The sequence below is a fragment of the Triticum aestivum genome, chromosome 2B, assembly GCF_018294505.1.
Source record: "Triticum aestivum cultivar Chinese Spring chromosome 2B, IWGSC CS RefSeq v2.1, whole genome shotgun sequence".
Lineage (NCBI taxonomy): Eukaryota > Viridiplantae > Streptophyta > Magnoliopsida > Poales > Poaceae > Triticum > Triticum aestivum.
The window spans coordinates 72843118-72865056 of NC_057798.1; the positions used below are offsets into that span (position 1 = coordinate 72843118).

At 46.5% G+C, this 21939-nt stretch overlaps 1 protein-coding gene and 1 non-coding gene across 2 annotated transcripts; both read left to right on the forward strand.

Annotated features, from left to right (window-relative positions):
* The first annotated feature begins 16803 nt into the window (after window positions 1–16803).
* LOC123043549 (eukaryotic translation initiation factor 2 subunit alpha homolog) lies at window positions 16804–20577 on the forward strand. The gene is made up of 5 exons (XM_044466043.1): window positions 16804–17448; window positions 19100–19246; window positions 19323–19427; window positions 19933–20031; window positions 20157–20577. The coding sequence occupies exons 1-5, from the start codon at window positions 16930–16932 to the stop codon at window positions 20304–20306; spliced, it is 1020 nt and encodes a 339-aa protein (XP_044321978.1). The 5' UTR covers window positions 16804–16929; the 3' UTR covers window positions 20307–20577.
* Window positions 20578–20993: 416 nt separating this feature from the next.
* Window positions 20994–21064, forward strand: TRNAG-GCC (transfer RNA glycine (anticodon GCC)). The gene has a single exon. It is a non-coding gene; the product is annotated as a tRNA-Gly (tRNA).
* The last annotated feature ends 875 nt before the right edge of the window (window positions 21065–21939 follow it).

Here is a 21939-nt window from a genome sequence, read left to right on the forward strand (position 1 = left end):
TAGAAGCCCTTGACGAAAATCGTCTAAAGACTTCCTGCACTTAATTTTTGTAAGTGATGGTATGCACCCATGTGTAACGAGAATAGTCATCAACTATGACAAAGCCATATAATGATGCAGAACTAGAGAACGTGGCATAATGAGTAGGACCAAAGAGATCCATATGAAGTAATTCAAAGGGACGAGAAGTGGTCATGATAGTCTTCGAGGGATGGTTGGCTCCGGTGATCTTTCTAGCCTCACAAGCCCCACAAAGATGATCTTTGAGGAATTTGACACCCTCGATGCCAATGACATGCTTCTTCTTCGCGAGTGTATGCAAGTTCCTCATCCCAGCATGACAAAGTCGTCGATGCCATAGCCAACATTCTGAAGCTTTTGCAAGTAGACATGTGGCAGGCTGTGGTCCTGCAGAGAAATCAACAATATACAAGTCTCCTTTTCTAAAAGCTTCGAAGACTTTGGAGTTGTCAGATTCCATTAGCACAATGCAACAATATTTGCCAAAGACAACAACCATATCAAGATCACAAAGCATTGAGACAGACATGAGGTTGAATCCTAAGGACTCGACAAGCATGACTTTGTCCATGTGTCTATCCTTTGAGATTGCAACTTTACCTAGACACAATACCTTGCTTTTGCCTTTGTCAGCGTAGGTGATATGCTTCAGATGAGATGGTGACAAATCAGTGTCCATCAACAAGTTCCTGTCACTGGTCATGTGATTTGTACACCCACTGTCGAGGACCCACTCGGTAGCTTTGGGTTGTTCATCCTGCAGATGAATTAGTGCAACTTACGAACCCATACACTTCATCAGTGAAGGATATGATATCAATTTCATCAACAGTAACAGATATAGCAGTATGAGGACGTGAGAAATGAATGATTCATTTCTTCATGATTAGCTTGCGTCCTTTCAAGCACATTGTAACGCCTCTGATTCAATCATACACTAATCATGCATGCAAACGTGTAAGATCAAGATCAGAGACTCACGTGAAGATATCACAACACAACTCTAAAAGTAAAATAAGTCATACAAGCATCATAATACAAGCCAGGGGCCTCAAGGGCTCGAATACAAGTGCTCGATCATAGACGAGTAAGCGGAAGCAACAATATCTGAGTACAGAGATAAGTTAAACAAGTTTCCATAAGATGGCTAGCACAAACCTGGATACAGATCGAAAGTGGCGCAGGCCTCCTGCCTGGGATCCTCCTAAACTACTCCTGGTCGTCGTCAGCGGCCTGCATGTAGTAGTAGGCACCTCCAGTGTAGTAAGAGCCATCGTCGACGGTGGCGTCTAGTTCCTGGGCTCCGGCATCTGGTTGCGACAACCAGGTAGAAGGGAAGGGGGAAAAGAGGGAGAAAAGCAACCGTGAGTACTCATCCAAAGTACTCGCAAGCAAGGATCTACACTACATATGCATGGGTATATGTGTAAAGAGGCAATATCGGTGGACTGAACTGCAGAATGCCAGAATAAGAGGGGGATAGCTAGTCCTATCGAAAACTACGCTTCTGGCAGCCTCCGTCTTGCAGCATGTAAAAGAGAGTAGATTGAAGTCCTCCAAGTATCATCGCATAGCATAATCCTACCCGGCGATCCTCCCCTCGTTGCCCTATGGGAAAGCGAGCACCGGGATGTCTCTGGAACTTGTCTGGGTGTGTTTTATTAAGTATTCAGTTCTAGTTGTCATAAGGTCAAGGTACAACTCTGGGTCGTTCTTTTACCGAGGGACACAGCTATTCGAATAGATCAACTTCCCTACAGGGGTGCACCACATAACCCAACACGCTCGATCCCATTTGGCCGTACACACTTTTCTGGGTCATGCCCGGCCTCGGAAGATCAACACGTTGCAGCCCCACCTAGGCACAACAGAGAGGTCAGCACGCCGGTCTAAATCCTATGGCGCAGGGGTTTGGGCCCATCGCCCATTGCACACCTGCACGTTGCGAGGGCGGCCGGAAGTAGACCTAGCCTCCCTAATACAAGAGCAGGCGTTCCAGTCCAATCTGGTGCGCGCCGCTCAGTCGCTGACGTCACGAAGGCTTCGGCTGATACCACGACGTCGAGTGCCCATATCTTTCCCGCGTAGTTGGTTAGTGCGTATAGGCCAGTGGCCAGACTCAGATCAAATACCAAGATCTCGTTAAGCGTGTTATTTTGAAGTAACCGCGGATGTCGACCAGGGCCAGGCCCACCTCTCGCCTAGGTGGTCTCAACCTGCCCTGTCGCTCCGCCACATAGTAACAGTCGGGGGCCATCGGGAACTCAGGCCCACCTCTACCGGGATGGAGCCACATGTCCTTCCAGCCCCCACATCGGAATCACTTGCGGGTACTCAACGAGCTGACCCGACTTTAGTCACCATCTGTATAGTATGTAAATATGTATAGTATATACCCGTGATCACCTCCCGAGTGATCACGGCCCGATAGTATAGCAAGGCAGACTGACAAGGATGTAGGGCCACTGATGGTAAACTAGCATCCTATACTAAGCATTTAGGATTGCAGGTAAGGTATAACAGATGTAGCAACAATGACAGGCTATGCAACAGAATATGATTAATCGAAACAGTAACATGTTACACTACTCTAATGCAAGTAGTAGAGGGAAGAATAGGCGATATCTGGTGATCAGGGGGGTCTTGCCTGGTTGCTCTGGCAAGAAGGAGGGGTCGTCAACTCCATAGTCGAATGGGGCAGCAGTAGTGTCGGTCTCGTAGTCTACTGGAGAGAAGAGGGGGAAGAAATAGTAAATACAATGCAAACATAAGCATGACGATGTGTGACGTGACAATGAGCGATGCTAGGTGTGCCCTAACGCGGCAGTAGGTGGTACCGACGAAAGGGGGGAACATCTGGGAAAGTATCTCCGGTGTTTCGCGTTTTCGGACAAATGAATCGGAGGTGAAATGTTGCAGGTTCACTGTGCTAGGGACGCATGGCGAACGAACGGGCTGCGTATTCGGATTCGTCTCGTCGTTCTGAGCAACTTTCATGTACAAAGTTTTTCCATCCGAGTTACAGATTATTTTATATTAATTTTCAAAGTTTTAAATCATTTTTAGAATTAACAGAATTAATTTAATTCGAAAATGTTTATTGCCTCAGCACGACGTCAGCGGTCAACGCTGACCGTTGACTGGTCAAACTGACAGAAGGGCCCCACATGTCAGATTTTTTGTCTAAAAGGACCACATATCGAACGCAATTGACAAAAAAGACCACCTCTGAGTCACATTGCCAAAACAGACCAGCTGGATCGTGGCGGCAGGCGCGGCAGCCAACACGTGGCACCTGCTGCCACGCGTGGAGGCGGCAGCCCCTGCCGCCGCATGCCCAGGCGGCGGGTGGCCTGCCACAGGATTCAGCGAACGGGACGGAAAGGAGACTGTGCAAGTGAACCCAGCCGCCTCCTGGTGTGGCGGCAACACTGTGCAAGACTGTATACTTCTTTGGATTGCGGCTTCTCCACGCAAGATGCATCACTGTGCACGCGCTGCATGCATGCATGCAAGAGGCAAGAGAGAGCGCTAATAATCAAGGGAGAGAGTACTATTTCTGCGCTGCATGCACGCATCGCATTTGAGGGAATCCCATGCATGTACTACTAGTAACTACGCCGGATTATTATTAGCTACAGTACTTCCGCCACACCATGAGGCGGCAGGGCCATCTGCACAGTGCTCCGTTCCGTCGCGCGTCCGTTGCGTTCGCAGAATCCTGTGGCAGACCACCAGCCGCCGGGGCCTGTAGCGGCAGGGGCTGCCGCCTCTGCGTGTGGCGGCAGGCGCCACGTGTCGGCTGCCGCGCCTGCCGCCACGACCCAGCTGGTCTGTTTTGGCAATGTGACTCAGGAATGGTCTTTTCTATCAATTGCGTTCGATATGTGGTCCTTTTAGACAAAAAATCCCACATGTCATTGTCTAAGGTTACTTAACAGTATTTAATTAGGTTAATTATTTGTTAGATTAATTTAAACGTGATTAATTAAGTTAATTAATTAATTAAGTAATTAATTATTATTTTTTAATTATATATCTTTTTCTTTATTCTATTTTTTTAATAACGTTTCAGGGGGTGGGGCCCCCTCGCCATAGACCCAGGGGTCTAGCGGGCGTAACGGGCTGCGGGAACGCGCCCGAGTCCAGCCGGGATGGGGGCCACGGGCGCCTGTGCGGGCGCTCGCCCGCAAGGAGCGGCGGGGCGAGGCCAGAGGCCAGGGCGGCCGCGGTGGCCTGCCGGCAGCACGCACGGCCGCGCGTGGAGGCGCGACGGAGCAGCAGCAGGGGCGCCGGGGCGCGACGGCGGGTGCGGGCGAGCGCGGCCTCGCGGGAAGGAGGTCGCGGTCGTGTGCGCGAGCATGGGGGTGGGAGGAGGAGGAGAGGGAGGTCGTGGCCTCACCGTGCGGAGCAGGGGTCGGGGCAATGGGCTTGTTGGGGAGGAAGTCCAGCGAGGGTAGCGGTTGCGGGCGACGTCGTGGGAGCTCGCCCGAGTGGCTGTCGGTTGCGGTGGCGAGGCGCATCCGGAGGGCATGGTGGCTGCGAGTTCTTTGGAGGTGCGGCGGTGGCGCTCTCGGGTGGTTGCTCGGGGTGGAAGAATGCCACAGGAAGGAGGAGGTCATCGCCGGCGAGTAGCTCATCCGCGGCACCCGGGTCGCCGGACGGTGCGAGGGCTCGAGCGCGGGTCCTCCGGAGCCAGGGTGGCAGCGATGTAGTGTGTGTGTCATGTGCGTGAGGGAGGGGGCGGCGCGAGAGAGAGTGGGGGTGGTAGCGGTTAGGGTTTGGTCGGGTGGGGGATAAGGGGGACCTGGGTGGGCTGGCCTGGCGGCTCGTCGGCCTGCTGGGCCAAGGCCCAGATGGGGGGGGGGGTCCTTTTCTTCTTTCTTTTTTTTAGGTTTGTTTTTCTATTTTTATCCTTTTCCCATTTTCTGTTTTATTTATTTTAGAGCATCATAGCATTTTCTAAATATAGGTTTTCTTCACTATAATTAGCTATGTAATATTTGGCACAATCCGGACATTTTAGTTTCATTGCTTGAACACTTTTGTTGTTTGCTTGATTTTAAATTTGAAGTTTGAACTGGGTTTCTAACTGACGCAAGTTTATCAACAGTAACCGAGGTGATGTGGCATCATTAGTAGAGGTTCACTGTAGCTTAATTATCTATGCGTCACAATTCTCCTCCACTACAAGAAATCTCGTCTCAAGATTTAAGAGGTAGTGAAAGGGGGGAAGGTTTGGTAACGAATCTAGTGGGTCTTCTCATTCTGGCTTGCTCTTCTCGAAGAGGCCGATCCAATACATTGGTGTCCTCATTTCTCTGCTTCAAGTCACCATGATCAAGTCGTCATCCTTCCTTTGGGATCTCCATCGTCCTACGAACGTGACCAAGGGGAAAAACTCCGGAAGAATGCATCTCCACAAAGCTGGGCATCTGGCGGTGAACTCAATGGGAAATACACAAGGTACCCCACGAGTTGTATTTTAGTGAATTCGCTGAGTGCAACATACGATGGTACCAAAGTTTCAAACGGGTAGGCAATCATTCAATGACTAGACAGAAGCTGGAATGGGGGGTTGAACAACAAGAATAACATGGTGTTTGATTCCAGGATGAATAATGGTATAGCATTCAGCTCGCGAATCACATACTAAGCTAGGTGCAAAGGATACATTGGAATCCGGGTTGTAAAGAAGAGTCAGGTTTCGATCTAGTGGACCTGTGGGTTATGGGCCCACCATGTGGGTTGAAAGTAGGAAGGGTGGTGACATCTTGCACAGCCGCGACAGGGAGGCATGTCAGTGAATAGCTTGTCAGCTATGCCGACAACAATGTCGGTACCAAGGACGAGGAACGAAGAGAGTAATTTTCCTGCTTGTTGAATGAGGCGAACCAATTGGCAAAGTTATCACCCATCGGTGGTTACCGGAATGTCATCAACAATAGTAACAGGGTCTTACAGACAGAGTGGTACAACAAGGTGCCTACCTAAGCATGGAATTATCTCTGCTCAGCTAAGTCAGATTACAGGAAAGGTTGAACAAAAGAATGGAAAGGAAAATGCGATTATCAGATTAATCAGAACAATAGAAAGGAAAATTGTGTTTACACACAATTATTAGGAGTTTATCCTTCCCATGGACAAGCAGAACATGGCATATAGGGTAGGAGAGCAAGTACCCAACCATTCAGATAAAGAGGCAAGGATTAATCAAGTTGTTACCCATACAACGGTGCTTGGATAATTGACCAAGAAACATTTAGCATCGCGCCCCCAATGTTCTTATTGATGAGCGGGGTATCATAGTCATGCTTCGAGGTAGCAATGATATGGTGTTTCAATCAAGGGCCAGACTTTGGATACACAAATGATCCATCAGGAGCAACTTATAAATAAGTCTTACAATTTCCTCCAGGAAGAATGGTTATCCTTGCAAAAGAAATTATAATGATAGGTCCTCCAGCCAGGGGGTGCTAGGCATGACATCATATTACCGGGTCATCAAAGGACCAACATCATAACTCCTGGAAAGTTGTCCCAACCATCATATCTGACCGAGATTCAGATCCGATTGGTGTCATGATACCTCAGACTCAGGATGTCCGAGAAGAAAAGGGGCAACACAAATCGACAAAATGACATTGCAAGATTCTCGGGAAATGAACTATGGGAGCGGGTTCCTGAAACAAGTTCATCATTTAAACCAAGGAGGGGATGAGGAGGTGGCTGATGGGCTCAGCGACAATTCATCGAGAATTCCAAACGGATGGATTTCCACAATAATGTGAACAAGAAGATGACACTTGTCAATTCAAATGATATAATGTTGTATGCTCGAGGAAAACATACAACATTAATCGTTAGTTGAAAGGTGTGCCCGAAATATGACCTTAGGTAGCAAGATCAATGTTAGAGTGACGATTCAATACCCAACAGTCTAAGAACGAACTTTCGATCGTTAACTTCAAAGCAATAGGGGTTCTAGAAGTACAGAACTCAAACAACATCGTTAGCATATTGGTATCCTGGTTAAAAACAACAAGGGGACCAAGGAAGAATGGTGATGGTTAGAAGTATCACCATACCGAGAATTTCTAAGGGGTGGAGCAATCCCCACAACATTCTCGACAGAAAAGACAGTAATACTTCAAGGCATATCACAACACTAGCTGGAGAGCAAGTTGTATTCATAATGTGGACAAGTTCGCGATGAAAGGAAGTCAAGGGTGTTGTCGATGATAATAAAAATCATCGAGGGCAAGGAGGGTATTTCTCATCATGAACACAGTTGACATCTCAGAAGAAATCAAAGTGTTGAAGGTGATCCGACACAATTGTCGAGAGGTTTCGAGAGGATGCAATCAAACAACAACGACAACAAGCAAGGGAATGATGAAGTGGCAAGTTATAGGATCAATATATAAGATGCAAGCTCGGAACCAAAGTTGCCTTTCAATACAAGCAACATGATGTTGAAAGCTCAACGTAAGTCGTGCTCACACACTGAAGAATTCATGCACCAGAGAAGGACGAGACAGCACAGTCAAAGGTAGCAAGACCAGGATGCAACCGATAGTCTAGGAATGACCAGATTGAGTTCAGAATTTCCTAGTAAAAATACTAGGGGTATTTGATTTGTAGTGCAGAATAATTTCACTAGTCGGTGTCCTCAGTTGATAACAACCCAGAACCCGTAGAGTGATTACGACAAGGAAAGACATTACTTCAACAAAGTTAGTAAGATGTGGTGCAATGTAAGACATCTCCGAGATACCAAGGGTAATACTCGAAGGTAGAACATCACAAAAGTAGAACCGGGTCATTGACCTATGACAGTAGATACTTCAACCTTGCCAAAAATAGACGAGGCACTGGATTGAATCCCCATCAGATATATCAGATCAGGACAGCATGGTCGGAACCATAACTGTAAGGAATCAATTTCAAGAATACCGAAAGAATCATACAGCTGGATAATCATTTTGCAAGAAGCTTCTGAGACGGTCTACAACATTTTCATGGGCATGAACACAAAGTTCAAGGTCGACTCCCACTTCTTTAATGCATATCATTTCATTCACCTCTCGCTTTGATAAAACTGTAGTGTTGGAATTTTATCTAGTAGAACATCGGAAGAGTATGACTTGTGAAAACTTTTGGGTTCTCACGGATTAGGGGAATGTAACATATACAACAAGTTTCAAAAAGTAAATACACAAGCTCGAAAGCAGATCATGGTTAGCCAAGCAAAGGATACAATTTACCAAAGGCATTATGTATCAGGGGAAGGACTCACAAGGTGATTGAATATGAAGGACACTTTCGGAAAAAAATCCAACAATGGATCGGGCGATCCACAACAGAGCTGATGTGAGTATCGGTACTCACTCAGAGGAAGAAAGAATGCAGAGGCATCAGATTCAAGAATCACCTGATTATTCTAATGCTTAAATAGAAAGAAATTATGGTTTCCAAAATGAAGGATCATAAGCAGACGCTCCGATCAAGGATGGATAAGTTGAAAATACTTAGTTGGACAATCAATAAAGGTTTGAATTGCCGAGAACCAACTCATGTCTGGAATGACATTTGAGTCGGAAAGATAATTTTTAAAAGGATATCCTGATGACTGCGTGCGTACGCACATATTGAATCAATAGGCAAAAAATGACTTAAGACAAGGGATGTTAACGAGGACTACTAGTCATATGGAATTAACCATAATGCAAGCAGGCTAGAGTTTCAGGAGTAACAGGCTGCAGAGTATTTTCGAAAGATCGAAAAGTATTCTGAAGAATTATGTGAGATATATGAACAATTGAGAAGAATAGATCCTCGATAAATGTGAGGAAAAACACGTAAGGGTTTTCATGCGAAATAAAACTGCAAGACAGTAAACTCAAAGGATTCTCAGGACAACGGCGAATATTTCGAGGCATCTTGTAACAACAAGAGCGACGAGGAATGATCAAGAGAATGACAAATGCATACAAATATCCATAGGGATATATCGGTGATAGTGGATTGCAAAGGCGATGAGCACACGAGTCTCGGGAAAATATCGAGGGATATCCTCAGAATCTTCTGACGAAGCAGGTGATCTTCCGGAATGAGGGCTCTCCGGGAGAAATAGTTACACGAACCTAGAGTTAGAGTTAGCAAAACCATTTAACCTGAATAGAAGAGAGATTAGAGTCCCAGAGTATAGACGAGGAGTAAAAGATCCTAATACCACCCAAATGGCAACGTGGGCCCGTAAGCCACACATCCATGTTAGTAAAAACTTTTTCAATGACTAGACTCAACTTCGGCCAAGGAGTTGGAAAGGGGATTCCTACAAGCAGTCGGCTCTGATACCAACTTGTGACGCCCCCCGATTCAATCGTACACTAATCATGCACGCAAACGTGTACGATCAAGATCAGGGACTCACGGAAAGATATCACAACACAACTCTAAAAGTAAAATAAGTCATACAAGCATCATAATACAAGCCAGGGGCCTCGAGGGCTCGAATACAAGTGCTCGATCGTAGACGAGTCAGCGGAAGCAACAATATCTGAGTACAGACATAAGTTAAACAAGTTACCATAAGATGGCTAGCACAAACTGGGATACAGATCGAAAGTGGCGTAGGCTTCCTACCTGGGATCCTCCTAAACTACTCCTGGTCGTCGTCAGCGGCCTGCATGTAGTAGTAGGCACCTCCAGTGTAGTAAGAGTCGTCGTCGATGGTGGCATCTAGCTCCTGGGCTCCGGCATCTGGTTGTGACAACCAGGTAGAAGGGAAAGGGGGAAAAGAGGGAGAAAAGCAACCGTGAATACTCATCCAAAGTACTCGCAAGCAAGGATCTACACTACATATGCATGGGTATATGTGTAAAGAGGCAATATCGGTGGACTGAACTGTAGAATGCCAGAATAAGAGGGGGATAGCTAGTCCTATCGAAGACTACGCTTCTGGCAGCTTCCGTCTTGCAGCATGTAGAAGAGAGTAGATTGAAGTCCTCCAATTAGCATCGCATAGCATAATCCTACCCGGCAATCCTCCCCTTGTCGCCCTGTGGGAAAGCGAGCACCGAGATGTCTCTGGAACTTGTCTGGGTGTGTTTTATTAAGTATCCAGTTCTAGTTGTCATAAGGTCAAGGTACAACTCTGGGTCGTCCTTTTACCGAGGGACACGACTATTCGAATAGCTCAACTTCCCTGTAGGGGTGCACCACATAACCCAACACGCTCGATGCCATTTGGCCGGACACACTTTCCTGGGTCATGCCCGGCCTCGGAAGATCAACACATCGCAACCCCACCTAGGCACAACAGAGAGGTCAGCACGCCGGTCTAAATCCTATGGCGCGGGGGTCTGGGCCCATCGCCCATTGCACACCTGCACATTGCGGGGGCGGCCAGAAGTAGACCTAGCCTCCCTAATACAAGAGCAGGCATTCCAGTCCAATCCGGCGCGCGCCGCTCAATCGCTGATGTCACGAAGGCTTCGGCTGATACCACGATGTCGAGTGCCCATATCTTTCCCGCGTAGTTGGTTAGTGCGTATGGGCCAGTGGCCAGACTCAGATCAAATACCAAGATCTTGTTAACCGTGTTATTTTGAAGTAACCGCGGATGCCGACCAGGGCCAGGCCCACCTCTCGCCTAGGTGGTCTCAACCTGCCATGTCGCTCCGCCACATAGTCACAGTCGGGGGCCGTCGGGAACCCAGGCCCACCTCTACCGGGATAGAGCCACCTGTCCTTCCAGCCCCCACATCGGAATCACTTGCGGGTACTCAACGAGCTGACCCGACTTTAGTCACCATCTATATAGTATGTAAATATGTATAGTATATACCCGTGATCACCTCCCGAGTGATCACGGCCCGATAGTATAGCAAGGCAGACTGACAAGGATGTAGGGCCACTAATGGTAAACTAGCATCCTATACTAAGCATTTAGGATTGCAGGTAAGGTATCAACAGATGTAGCAACAATGACAGGCTATGCAACAGAATACGATTAATCGAAACAGTAACATGTTACACTACTCTAATGCAAGCTGTAGAGGGAAGAATAGGCGATATCTGGTGATCAGGGGGGGGGGGCTTGCCTGGTTGCTCTGGCAAGGAGGGCTTGTCAACTCCGTAGTCGAACGGGGCAGCAGCAGCATCGGTCTCGTAGTCTACTGGAGAGAAGAGGGGGAAGAAACAATAAATACAATGCAAACATAAGCAGCACGATGTGTGACGTGACAATGAGCGATGCTAGGTGTGCCCTAATGCGGCAGTAGGTGGTACCGGCGAAAGGGGGAAACATCCGGGAAAGTATCCCCGGTGTTTCGCGTTTTCGGACAGATGAACCGGAGGTGAAATGTTGCATGTTCACTATGCTAGGGACGTGTGGCGAACGAACGAGCTGCGTATTCGGATTCATCTCGTAGTTCTGAGCAACTTTCATGTACAAAGTTTTTTCATCCGAGTTACGAATTATTTTATATTAATTTTCAAAGTTTTAAATCATTTTTAGAATTAATAGAATTAATTTAATTCGAAAACATTTATTGCGTCAGCATGAAGTCAGCGGTCAACGCAGACCGTTGACTGGTCAAACTGACAGAAGGGCCCCACATGTCATTGTCTAAGGTTACTTAACAGTATTTAATTAGCTCAATTATTTGTTAGGTTAATTTAAACGTGATTAATTAAGTTAAGTAATTAATTAATTAATTATTATTTTAATTATATATATTTTTCTTTATTCTATTTTTTAATAATGTTTTAGGGGGTGGGCCCCCTCGACATAGACCTAGGGGGCCTAGCGGGCGTAACGGGCTGCGGGCACGCGCCCGAGTCCACCCGGGATGGGGGCAACGGGCGCCTGTGTGGGCGCCCGCCCGCAAGGAGCGGCGGGGCGAGGCCAGAGGCCAGGGCCGCCGTGGTGGCCTGCCGGCGGTGGGCACGACCGCGCGTGGAGGCGCGACGGAGCAGCAGGAGGGGCGCCGGGGCGCGACGGCGGGTGCGGGCGAGCGTGGCCTCGCCGGAAGGAGGTCGCGGTCGTGTGCGCGAGCGCGAGGGTGGGGGGAGGAGGAGAGGGAGGTCGTGGCCTCACCGTGCGGAGCAGGAGTCGGGGCAATGGGCTTGACGGAGGTCAGGGACGACGGCGACGTTGGGGAGGAAGTCCGGCGAGGGTAGCGTTGCGGGCGACATTGTGGGAGCTCGCCCGAGTGGCTGCCGGTTGCGGCGGCGAGGTGCATCCGGAGGGCATGGTGGCCACGAGTTCTTCGGAGGTGTAGCGGTGGCGCTCTCGGGTGGTTGCTCTGGGTGGAAGAATGCCGCAGGAAGGAGGAGGTCGTCGCCGGCGAGCAGCTCATCCGTGGCAGCCAGGTCGCCAAACGGTGCGAGGGCTCGAGCGCGGGTCCTTCGGAGCCAGGGTGGCGGTGATGTAGTGTGTGTGTCGTGTGCGTGAGGGAGGGGGCGGCGCGAGAGAGAGTGGGGGCGAGGGGAGTGGGGGTGGTAGCAGTTAGGGTTTGGTCGGGTGGGGGGATAAGGGGGGCCGGGGTGGGCTGGCCTGGCGGCTTGTCGGCCTGCTGGGCCAAGGCCCAGATGGGGGGGTTCCTTTTCTTATTTCTTCTTTTTTTAGTTTTGTTTTTCTATTTTTATTCTTTTCCCATTTTCTGTTTTATTTATTTTAGAGCATCATAGCATTTTCTAAATATGGGATTTCTTCACTATAATTACCTGTGTAATATTTGGCACAATCCGGACATTTTAGTTTCATTGCTTGAACACTTTTGTTGTTTGCCTGATTTTAAATTTGAAGTTTGAACTGGGTTTCTAACCGACGCGAGTTTATCAACAGTAACCGAGGTGATGTGGCATCATTAGTAGAGGTTCACTGTAGCTTAATTATCTGGGTGTCACACACATTCAGGTCTCCAGCATTTTCTTCAGACGATCAAGTTCGTCTGGAGACCTGACCCTGCATAAGAGATTAATTCTTTTTCTTCACCACCCACATCTGAAGGGGTGACAAATAGTTCATCATTCTGCGAGCTCCATAAGAAAAAGATGGCATAGAAGCCACTGCACTTCGTTTCACAGATGAGTGGTTATGATAAGCATATGAATAAGCAGAGAAATTCTTCGAGGACTTATGAACATAATGGTTTGAAGAATAATGCACATATTCATAGCCTTTAGAATTTCCCTGCGAAACAGAAGTGTTAGCATGATGATGTTCATATGAGGATTTTGATCCACGTGATGAATTTGATCCATATGAAGAATTTGATCCGGGGTTCCTATTTTTCAGGGGTGGTGTCATGATGACATTCACCTGAAGATTTTCAAGGCACCTTTTAGGAACCCAGATTTTCTTAATAGGGGACCATTCCTGCAGTTAGTTTCAACATATCGAGCAAATACTTCACCATTCTGATTCTTAAACAATTTATAGTTGGAGTCAAATGACTCATCAGAAGTATATGAAGAATCACAAGTAAAGCCAGATAGAGTGCATGGATCTACAGGAGGTCCTTTCGCAACAACCCATGAGGTTTTGGGATACTGCTCAGGTTTCCAGTAGGTCCCATCTGCATTGAGTTTCCTCTCAAAGGCAATACCCTCTTTCCAAGGGTTCATGTTCAAGATCTGCTTTTTGAGCACATCACATAGAGTCTGATGCCCTTTGAGACTTTTGTAAATGCCTGTTACATACAATTCCTTCAGCCTTGCATTATTGCCAGTGATACATGTGGTATCCTCAGACGAGGAATTTGTGACCACAGAGACAGTTGAAGAATTTGCAGCAATAGAAGCATTTGAACATTCAAGTGATGAATTAGCAGATTCACGCTCAATGCATTTCAGACATGGTGGAATAAATTCTTCCTGAGCGGAACTGATCTGTTGAGTAAGCAATGAATCGTTTTCCTTCTAAAGATCTTCATAACTCACTTTTAACTTCTCAAGATCTTGCTTTCTCTGAAGAAATTCATAAGAAAGCTTTGCATTATCAGTTAAGAGAGTGTTATGATGATTTTGAAGGTTGTCAAACTTAGACTGAAGTTTTTGAAGACTATCAGTCAAAGCCTTAGTTTGATCCAATTCCTCACCCAACATATCATTGCTTTCATCAAGCATGTTTTGAACTTTTTCAAGAGCTCTTTGTTGTTTACTGGCAAGGGAAGCAAGTTTGACATAGTTGGGTCCAAATTCATCACCCGATTCATCATCACTAGATTCGGAGAGGTACCATTCAGTTACCTTGGCACCCTTTGCCATAAGACATGGTGCAGTGGATGATGATTCAGGCACGTCTTTGTCATCAAGACATAACTGAGGAAATGAAAGTGTTGAGGAAATAGAACCAGTAGGCTTGGTGAAGACAATGATTTGGTAGACTAGTTCCAATTGTTGTGACAGTTGTACGTCTGGTTGGAGCGGCTGAGTATTTAAACTCGAGGACACACAGTCCCAGACACACAGTCCTCTCCGTATTCTCCTTGAGCTAAGATCACATAGACCTCGCCCAATAATAGTGGTAAGTCTTCACATGTGACTTCCAAACCTTCACAGACTAGGTCACTCGGCGATCCACAATTCCTCTTGGATGCTCAGACCATGACGCCTAACCGTCTGGAGGATACACAATCCTCAAAGGTAACAAGCGTCGGTTCCACACAGGAACAATCTCTTCAGTGATGCTCAATCACTTTGGGTTTGTAGGTTTGAGTTTGGGATTTGGGTTTTCCTCACTTGATGATTTTCGCTCAAAGTCCTCGGAGGATGGGATGCTCTCAATTGACAAGTGTCACTTTCTCTCGGAGTAGCCAACCAGCTAGTGGTTGTAGGGGGCGGCTATTTATAGCCTAGGGAGCAGCCCGATATGATAAGACATAAATGCCCTTCAATGATATATGACCGTTAGGTGGTAGGATATTTTGGACAGCTGGCGCGTGGCGCAGCAACTGTCGGATTTTAGGTTTGAATTCCTCAGGGCCATCATGTTCCTCACTGTGTAGGCAATTCGCACTGGCGAATTCCTAACTCCTCAGTCAGAACAAATTCCTCAGAGACCATAAGATCTTCGTCTCTGTCACTGAAGAAATTGACTGAACTGATATGAGATTTCCAATGGCTTCACTTGAAGGATTGGGTAGATGTAGGATTTTGAGATGAGCATCACATAGAAATCAGTTTCCTTAGTATTACCTCGACCCCCTTTAACAACAATGTGTTTCCTATGACTCAAGAAGAAGAAAATGAAACTACGAAAACAAAAGTCTTCACGCTTCATAGTCCTCACATGAATATCCAAGTCTTCACGGTCACACCAATTTCTTTAATTTCAAAGTCTTCAGGAGGACCAAAGTCTTCAGGAGGACCAAAGTCTTCAGGCGAAGATATCCATTTTTAGGGGTCGACTTTCACTATAAATATCAAACTCCTCATCGACTTATAGAACCTGTGTACACTCACAAACATATTAGTCCCTTAACATATAAGTCTTCAATACATCAAAATCACTAAGGGGCACTAGATGCACTTACACCAAGGAAGGCGCGCGTCTCTTCGCCGGCCAGCTTCTTCGCCCACGCCCGCAAACTGTTCGACAGTTTGCCAAGGTATAAAATGGACTCCGTCGACGAGTTCTTTTTCCACAATTTCCTGTGCGACTCCGATGATTCCTTGTCCGATGATGATAAGGAGATCTTGGCTGCCGTGTTGGTCCATGACCACCTTAATAGGCAGCAACCGTTGTTCCGGGGCTCGATCCCGGGGCACATTCCGGCATTGAATCGCAACCGAGAGAGCGACCATTTGCTTCTATGGAAGGACTACTTTGACACAACCAACCCGCTGTTCAAACATCAGAAATTTCTGCTGCGTTTCCGTATGGCTAGGCATGTTTTCAACCGTATTAGAGAGGGGGTGGTCGGATATGATAATTATTTCAAGTGCAAAGAGGATGCCCTTGGAAAGATTGGCTTCCCATCTCATCAGAAATGCACTGCAGCCATCCGGATGCTTGCATACGGAGTGCCCGGTGATCTCATTGATGAGTACGCCCGTATGAGTGAGTCTACGTGCCTAGAGTCCATGTATAGGTTCTGCAAGGTTGTGATTGCTGTGTTTGGCCCTGAGTACTTAAAAGAGCCGACTGGTGCAGATACAACCCGTTTGTTGGCGATGAATGCCAGCAGGGGCTTCCCAGGGATGCTTGGCAGCATAAACTGCATGCACCAAGAGTGGAAGAACCGCCCTTCTGCTTGGCAAGGGCAGTATAAGGGCCATGTCAGGGCTTGCACTGTCATACTTGAGGCCGTGCCCTCACAAGATCTTTGAATCTAGCACTCTTTCTTTGGCATGGTCGGATCCCACAATGATATGAACATGTTTCAACGCTCGCCGGTGTTTGCAAGGCTTGTCGAAGGCAACCGCCCGCCTTTGTGCAAATTTAGTTTTCAATGCAGTTGCTCGATGCTTTTGAATATTTCGTGTTTCCCAACTAGCATGTTCAACTTTTTATATTGATTTTCTTTGATTTTTTGTTTTAAATAAATCCCCATACAGTTTAAATCTTAAGGCTGAATTTGTTTTGTGTATAATATTTTTATTAGAAACCAAATCCGTAATTTCGGCGTCCGAGCACGGAGGTAACTCAAATAAATCGGGCTGAAACCTGTATCCACACGAGGATGGACACGCATCCCCGTTTGGCGTCTTCATAAACGGATCACGTACTACACGGCCCAGCCACACCGTCGATTCGCAGCTCGCTCGCCAATCCAACCAATCCATAACCCGGCTGCCCCTCGCCCGTCTCCGCCGCACCCCCAAAACCCTAGCTCCCCTCCCCACCCCACCCCGTCCCCCCACCGCCTCCGGCCGCCGCCGCCGCCCGCGAAGATGCCGCCGAACCTCGAGTGCCGGATGTACGAGCCGCGGTTCCCGGAGGTGGACGCGGCGGTGATGATCCAGGTGAAGCACATCGCCGACATGGGCGCCTACGTCTCCCTCCTCGAGTACAACAACATCGAGGGCATGATCCTCTTCTCCGAGCTCTCCCGCCGCCGCATCCGCTCCATCTCCTCCCTCATCAAGGTCGGCCGCCAGGAGCCCTCCATGGTGCTCCGCGTCGACCGCGACAAGGGCTACATCGACCTCTCCAAGCGCCGCGTCTCCGAGGAGGAGGCCGCCACCTGCGAGGACCGCTACAACAAGTCCAAGCTCGTCCACTCCATCATGCGCCACGCCGCCGACACCCTCGGCGTCGACCTCGAGCCCCTCTACCAGCGCATCGGCTGGCCCCTCTACCGCAGGTACGGCCACGCCTTCGAGGCCTTCAAGCTCATCGTCACCGACGCCGACGCCGTGCTCGACGTCCTCACCTACGAGGAGACCGTCGTCGGTCCCGATGGTGTGGAGGTTCGTTCGCGAGCCCCCTTCCCCCCTCCCCCTCTCCCCATCTGCTCCTAATTGCCAAGTATTGGGCGTACTCCAAACGATCCCATCAATTTGCTACGGGCTGGTTGTTTTATAGCTTACACTAATATCAACCGATTGGACCTCGACATGTGTTTTTCAAGTAGCTATTCGCTTGTTAGTACTACTGCAGTCTGTTAATTTTGTCCTCTATCAAAGTTGCCTCACGAACGGTTAATTTCTAGTAATTATTTGAGGGGAAGTTAATTTGTTAGTAGCTGATTTGGAGCATGCACTTAATAATTACCTGATGTTTTTCGAATTAGTCGATTCAATGATATGTGTTGCTTCAAATTGGTTGGTTGAAATTTGACAGTGTACTTGGCTTGGTTCTTTGTGAACTCTTGATTTAATTGATATGCTAAGTTATAGTTGTAACTTGTAAGTCAGATAATCAGTAACTTGTATTGGCAGTTGAGCATAATCTTAAATGCAAAATAAGGTACCCCCTCTGATCCATATTAATTGTCGCAGATTTAGTATAATTTTGTACTAAGTTAGCGACAATTAATATGGATCGGAGGGAGTACCATGATTTCATTGTCTGTCAGATACGTTTGAGGTGAAATAATCATCATGATAATGTGTTTTAACCACAATGTATAAGAGCGAATGTTGGAGAGCAAATTGACACATTCTGTACATTGAGTTCGCTTATGGCACTATGATACAAATCATAAAATCTTATACTGACATAGTGCTGCTGTTGATTATGCATGCTTAAACTACTTTTGTACTTGCTCAAATTAACTGCTCAAGTATTGGGTGCACTTGAGGCAATGCCATCAATTCGCTTCATGCTGGTAGTTTAGTGACTTTACAGTTAATTCCTAGTAGCTGGTTTGGAGCCTGTACTTAATTTCCTGATGCGTATAGAATTAGTCGATTTAACGATATCTGTTGCTTCAAATGCTCACCGATGTAAACCTAGTAACTTTATTTCTAAGTCAGACGGTCAGCAGTGTACAAACAGTTAAGCATAAATTTGAATGCAAAATTAATATCTTGCAATATTGTTTACATGTGTTTTCCAAGTAGGTATTCATTTGTTTCTACTGCAATCTGTAAATTTTGTCCTGCATCAAAGTTGGCCCATGAGCTGTTTTCCTAGTGGTTAGTTCGGAATCTGTAATTTGATTCGTAATGTGTATGAAAATAGTCGATTTAAGGAATATTTTATTGCTTCAAATTGGTTTGTTGAAATATGGTAATGTACTTCTTTGCGTACTATTGACTGAATGGATGTTACCAGTGTAAATTATAATGGTATGTTCAGTAGGTTGTGTAAGCAATTGAAAATTAGGTATCATGGTTTCACTGTCTTTCAGATACGTTTGAGATGAACTAGTCATCATGGTGATTTGTTTTAATCACAATGTATGCTATAACAGTGAATTGTTTCGCTTCTTGAAAAGCAAATTGACGCACTCTATATATTGAGTTCACTTATGGTTGTATGGTGCGGATCATAAAATACTATATTGAGTTATTGACATAGGGCTGGTGCTGATTATGCACGCTTAAACTACCTTTATAGTATGTAACTGCAAATTGGACGTTTCTAAAGATTCATTTGTGCTGGCATTTGCTGCAGGTGACTAACACTGTGCCGGCTGTCACCCCTGAGGTTAAGGATGCCCTGGTCAAGAACATAAGGAGGAGAATGACACCACAGCCACTCAAGATTCGTGCTGATGTTGAGATGAAATGCTTCCAGTTTGATGGTGTTCTCCACATTAAGGTTCTGTTTGCTTCAATCCATGTGGTTTGGTTTCCAAGTGTATGCTTGATTGTGAGTTGCTGATTCTGTTTTGCAGGAAGCCATGAGGAAAGCTGAAGCTGCTGGAAATGCTGATTGCCCTGTGAAGATTAAGCTAGTTGCTCCTCCGCTTTATGTTCTGACCACACAGACACTTGACAAAGTTGGTGATTTCTTCCATTCATTTATGTGATTAATGTTGATTCTTGACTTTCTTTATTTGCGTAGAAAATATAAATCAAAACTCAACACACATAACTGTTGGTCTTTGCATGGAAGAGTATCTGAAATAATGTTTCGGTCTGTCGTGTAACCTAATTACTCATGGAGTAGTAGTCATTTGTTTTGCTGGGAAAATTGGCATACATGTTTTAGTAGATGGATGAAGAATACACAGGTATTATTGAGATCTTTAAATTTGATTAAAATTCAGTTACCCTTTGTGTTGAGGATTTTGCAGTGCTACTTTGTATTCACACATCTCATGATTGCAATGTGTGGTTTGGGGTTATTCATATTGGAAGGAGGTGGAATCAGGTTCCCTGGATTATATGAGCGTGGTTGGGGGGTAGGGGGGTTGTCGAACGTGGGCTGGTTGAGTGTACATACGCATCACTCTAGCCAATGACATGAAATTTGCTGATTTTGTACATTGCTGTTGTGAACAGGACCAGGGGATAGCAGTTCTGACAAATGCAACCAAAGTTTGTGCAGAGGCAATTGAAAAGCACAAGGGGAAATTGGTGGTGAAGGAAGCAGCCAGAGCTGTAAGTTCCCTGTTATCTGTGCTCAACAAATAATCAGCAAAAGAAACCGCTGCCGATCCAGAGATCTGCAAGCTTCTATTCATTCTCGCCCATGACTCGTGTTTTATATTTTTTTCCCCGTGCAGGTGAGCGAGAGAGACGACAAGCTGTTTGCGGACACGATTGAGAAGCTGAAGCTAGCAGGCGAGGAGGTCGACGGCGACGACGACAGCGAGGAGGAGGACAATGGCATGGGGGACGTGGACTTCACAAAGGCTGGCGCTGGCACGGACTGAGCGAGTCTCCTCCCAAGTGGGATGAGGTCACTTGTACAGCGCCAGCAACGAAATGAAGGGGAAGAATGTTTGGCTCCTCTTTGAGGAGGCACGTTGGATGGATGGATGAGTTTTTTTTACTCTGTTACTGATATTGATCAGTTGTAGGCTACCCGTAGTTTTACAGATTGATTTGCTTTTCTCTGAGCACTGATGCTGAATACTGTTAATTGCGCTTTTTGGTACCTGTTTTCATCAACATTTATACATGGATTTTCCTTATCGTTGCTCACTAGTGGAATTCGGTGTATGACACTGAGCTTACCTGCCCTCTTCTTTGAATTCTTGACTATCCATTTGGTAGGTCAGCTGCAAGCATTGACGCGATTACCGTTTCTTTTTCACGGTTCCCACGTGCTTCAAATTACTTGAAGTACGAGCTGTTTGTCAGTACGTACGTTTCGTTTCGACGCTTTGGACGTGCTTCAGACGATGAATTTATATTTAGTCATCAAAAGCAAAAGTGACGACCGTGAGTGTGCAGAAATTGTGAGCCGTTGCATAGCGAGTTGACCATATATATAGTAACTAAACGAGAATTATATTTATCAGTCATCAGAAGTGGACTGATGTGCACAGAAATTGTCAGCCGTTGCCTGCTTCATGGAAAATTGATGATACAGGTGCTAAACGAGCCAGAAGCAACAAGCACCAGTGGTCTAGTGGTAGAATAGTACCCTGCCACGGTACAGACCCGGGTTCGATTCCCGGCTGGTGCATTTTCCTTTTTCTTTATTGTCACTCCGGCTGGTACATGAATGGTGCAGCCACGTGAAGAAAGAAAGAGTCCAGCCTCAGCCAAGGACTGGTAGACAAAAAGAAGAGAGAATTTCTTATTTAACATCGTGTTTAAATTTTATGCCCTATTTTGATATTGATAAATTATTATTTTTCTTTACCTAACAACGAGTCTAACTTTTTTGTCTTTTATGACACTTTCTTCCATTTTGAGCCTAATTGACATCTGAAAAGACTTTTTTGCCTCTCATGTGATATGTGTATGTGGGGGCAGTAGCGTACATACACAATATCAGTGCAGAGCAATAGCACACACACTCAATGGCAGTAGCACACACACGCATGCACGCTGCAGCGCACACGCACGTGCACACACAAACACGCTGCAGCACACACACATGCAGCATCGGTAGCACACACACGCAGCAGCACGCACACGCACACAATCATACACACATGAGGGGCGAAATGGTCTTTTCAAAAGTCAATTAGGCTCAAAATGGAAGAAAGTGTCATAAAAGACAAAAATTTAGACTCGTTGTTAATAGAGAATAAAAAGGGTTTTATTGCCAAATAAGAAAACAAAATTTAAGATAGTGTTAAATAAGGAATTGTTTCCAAAAAGAACCTTTTCCTCTGCTCAAGTTCCTATGGAAAACAGGCCCGACGTGCGCGGTGTTCCCTTTCTGTCCAACCAAACCCATCTCATACAGTATTGTAGCCTCTCGGCACCCTAGCTCGGCTGGAATGCAGCAATTGATGCAATAGTATTTTGGTGCCCTCCTTCATCTCCGGCCATGGAGGTTCGTTCACCATCAATCTCCGAGTCTGAACTTACCGAGAGGGTAACCTTTCT

What these genes read in the sequence shown, in the direction of transcription:
- LOC123043549 (XM_044466043.1), top strand. Translation starts at nt 16,930, where the DNA reads ATGCCGCCGAACCTCGAGTGCCGGATGTACGAGCCGCGGTTCCCGGAG. An exon ending in TCGGTCCCGATGGTGTGGAG is followed by an intron (nt 17,449 to 19,099) that starts GTTCGTTCGCGA and finishes CATTTGCTGCAG; the next exon opens with GTGACTAACACTGTGCCGGC. An exon ending in ATGGTGTTCTCCACATTAAG is followed by an intron (nt 19,247 to 19,322) that starts GTTCTGTTTGCT and finishes TCTGTTTTGCAG; the next exon opens with GAAGCCATGAGGAAAGCTGA.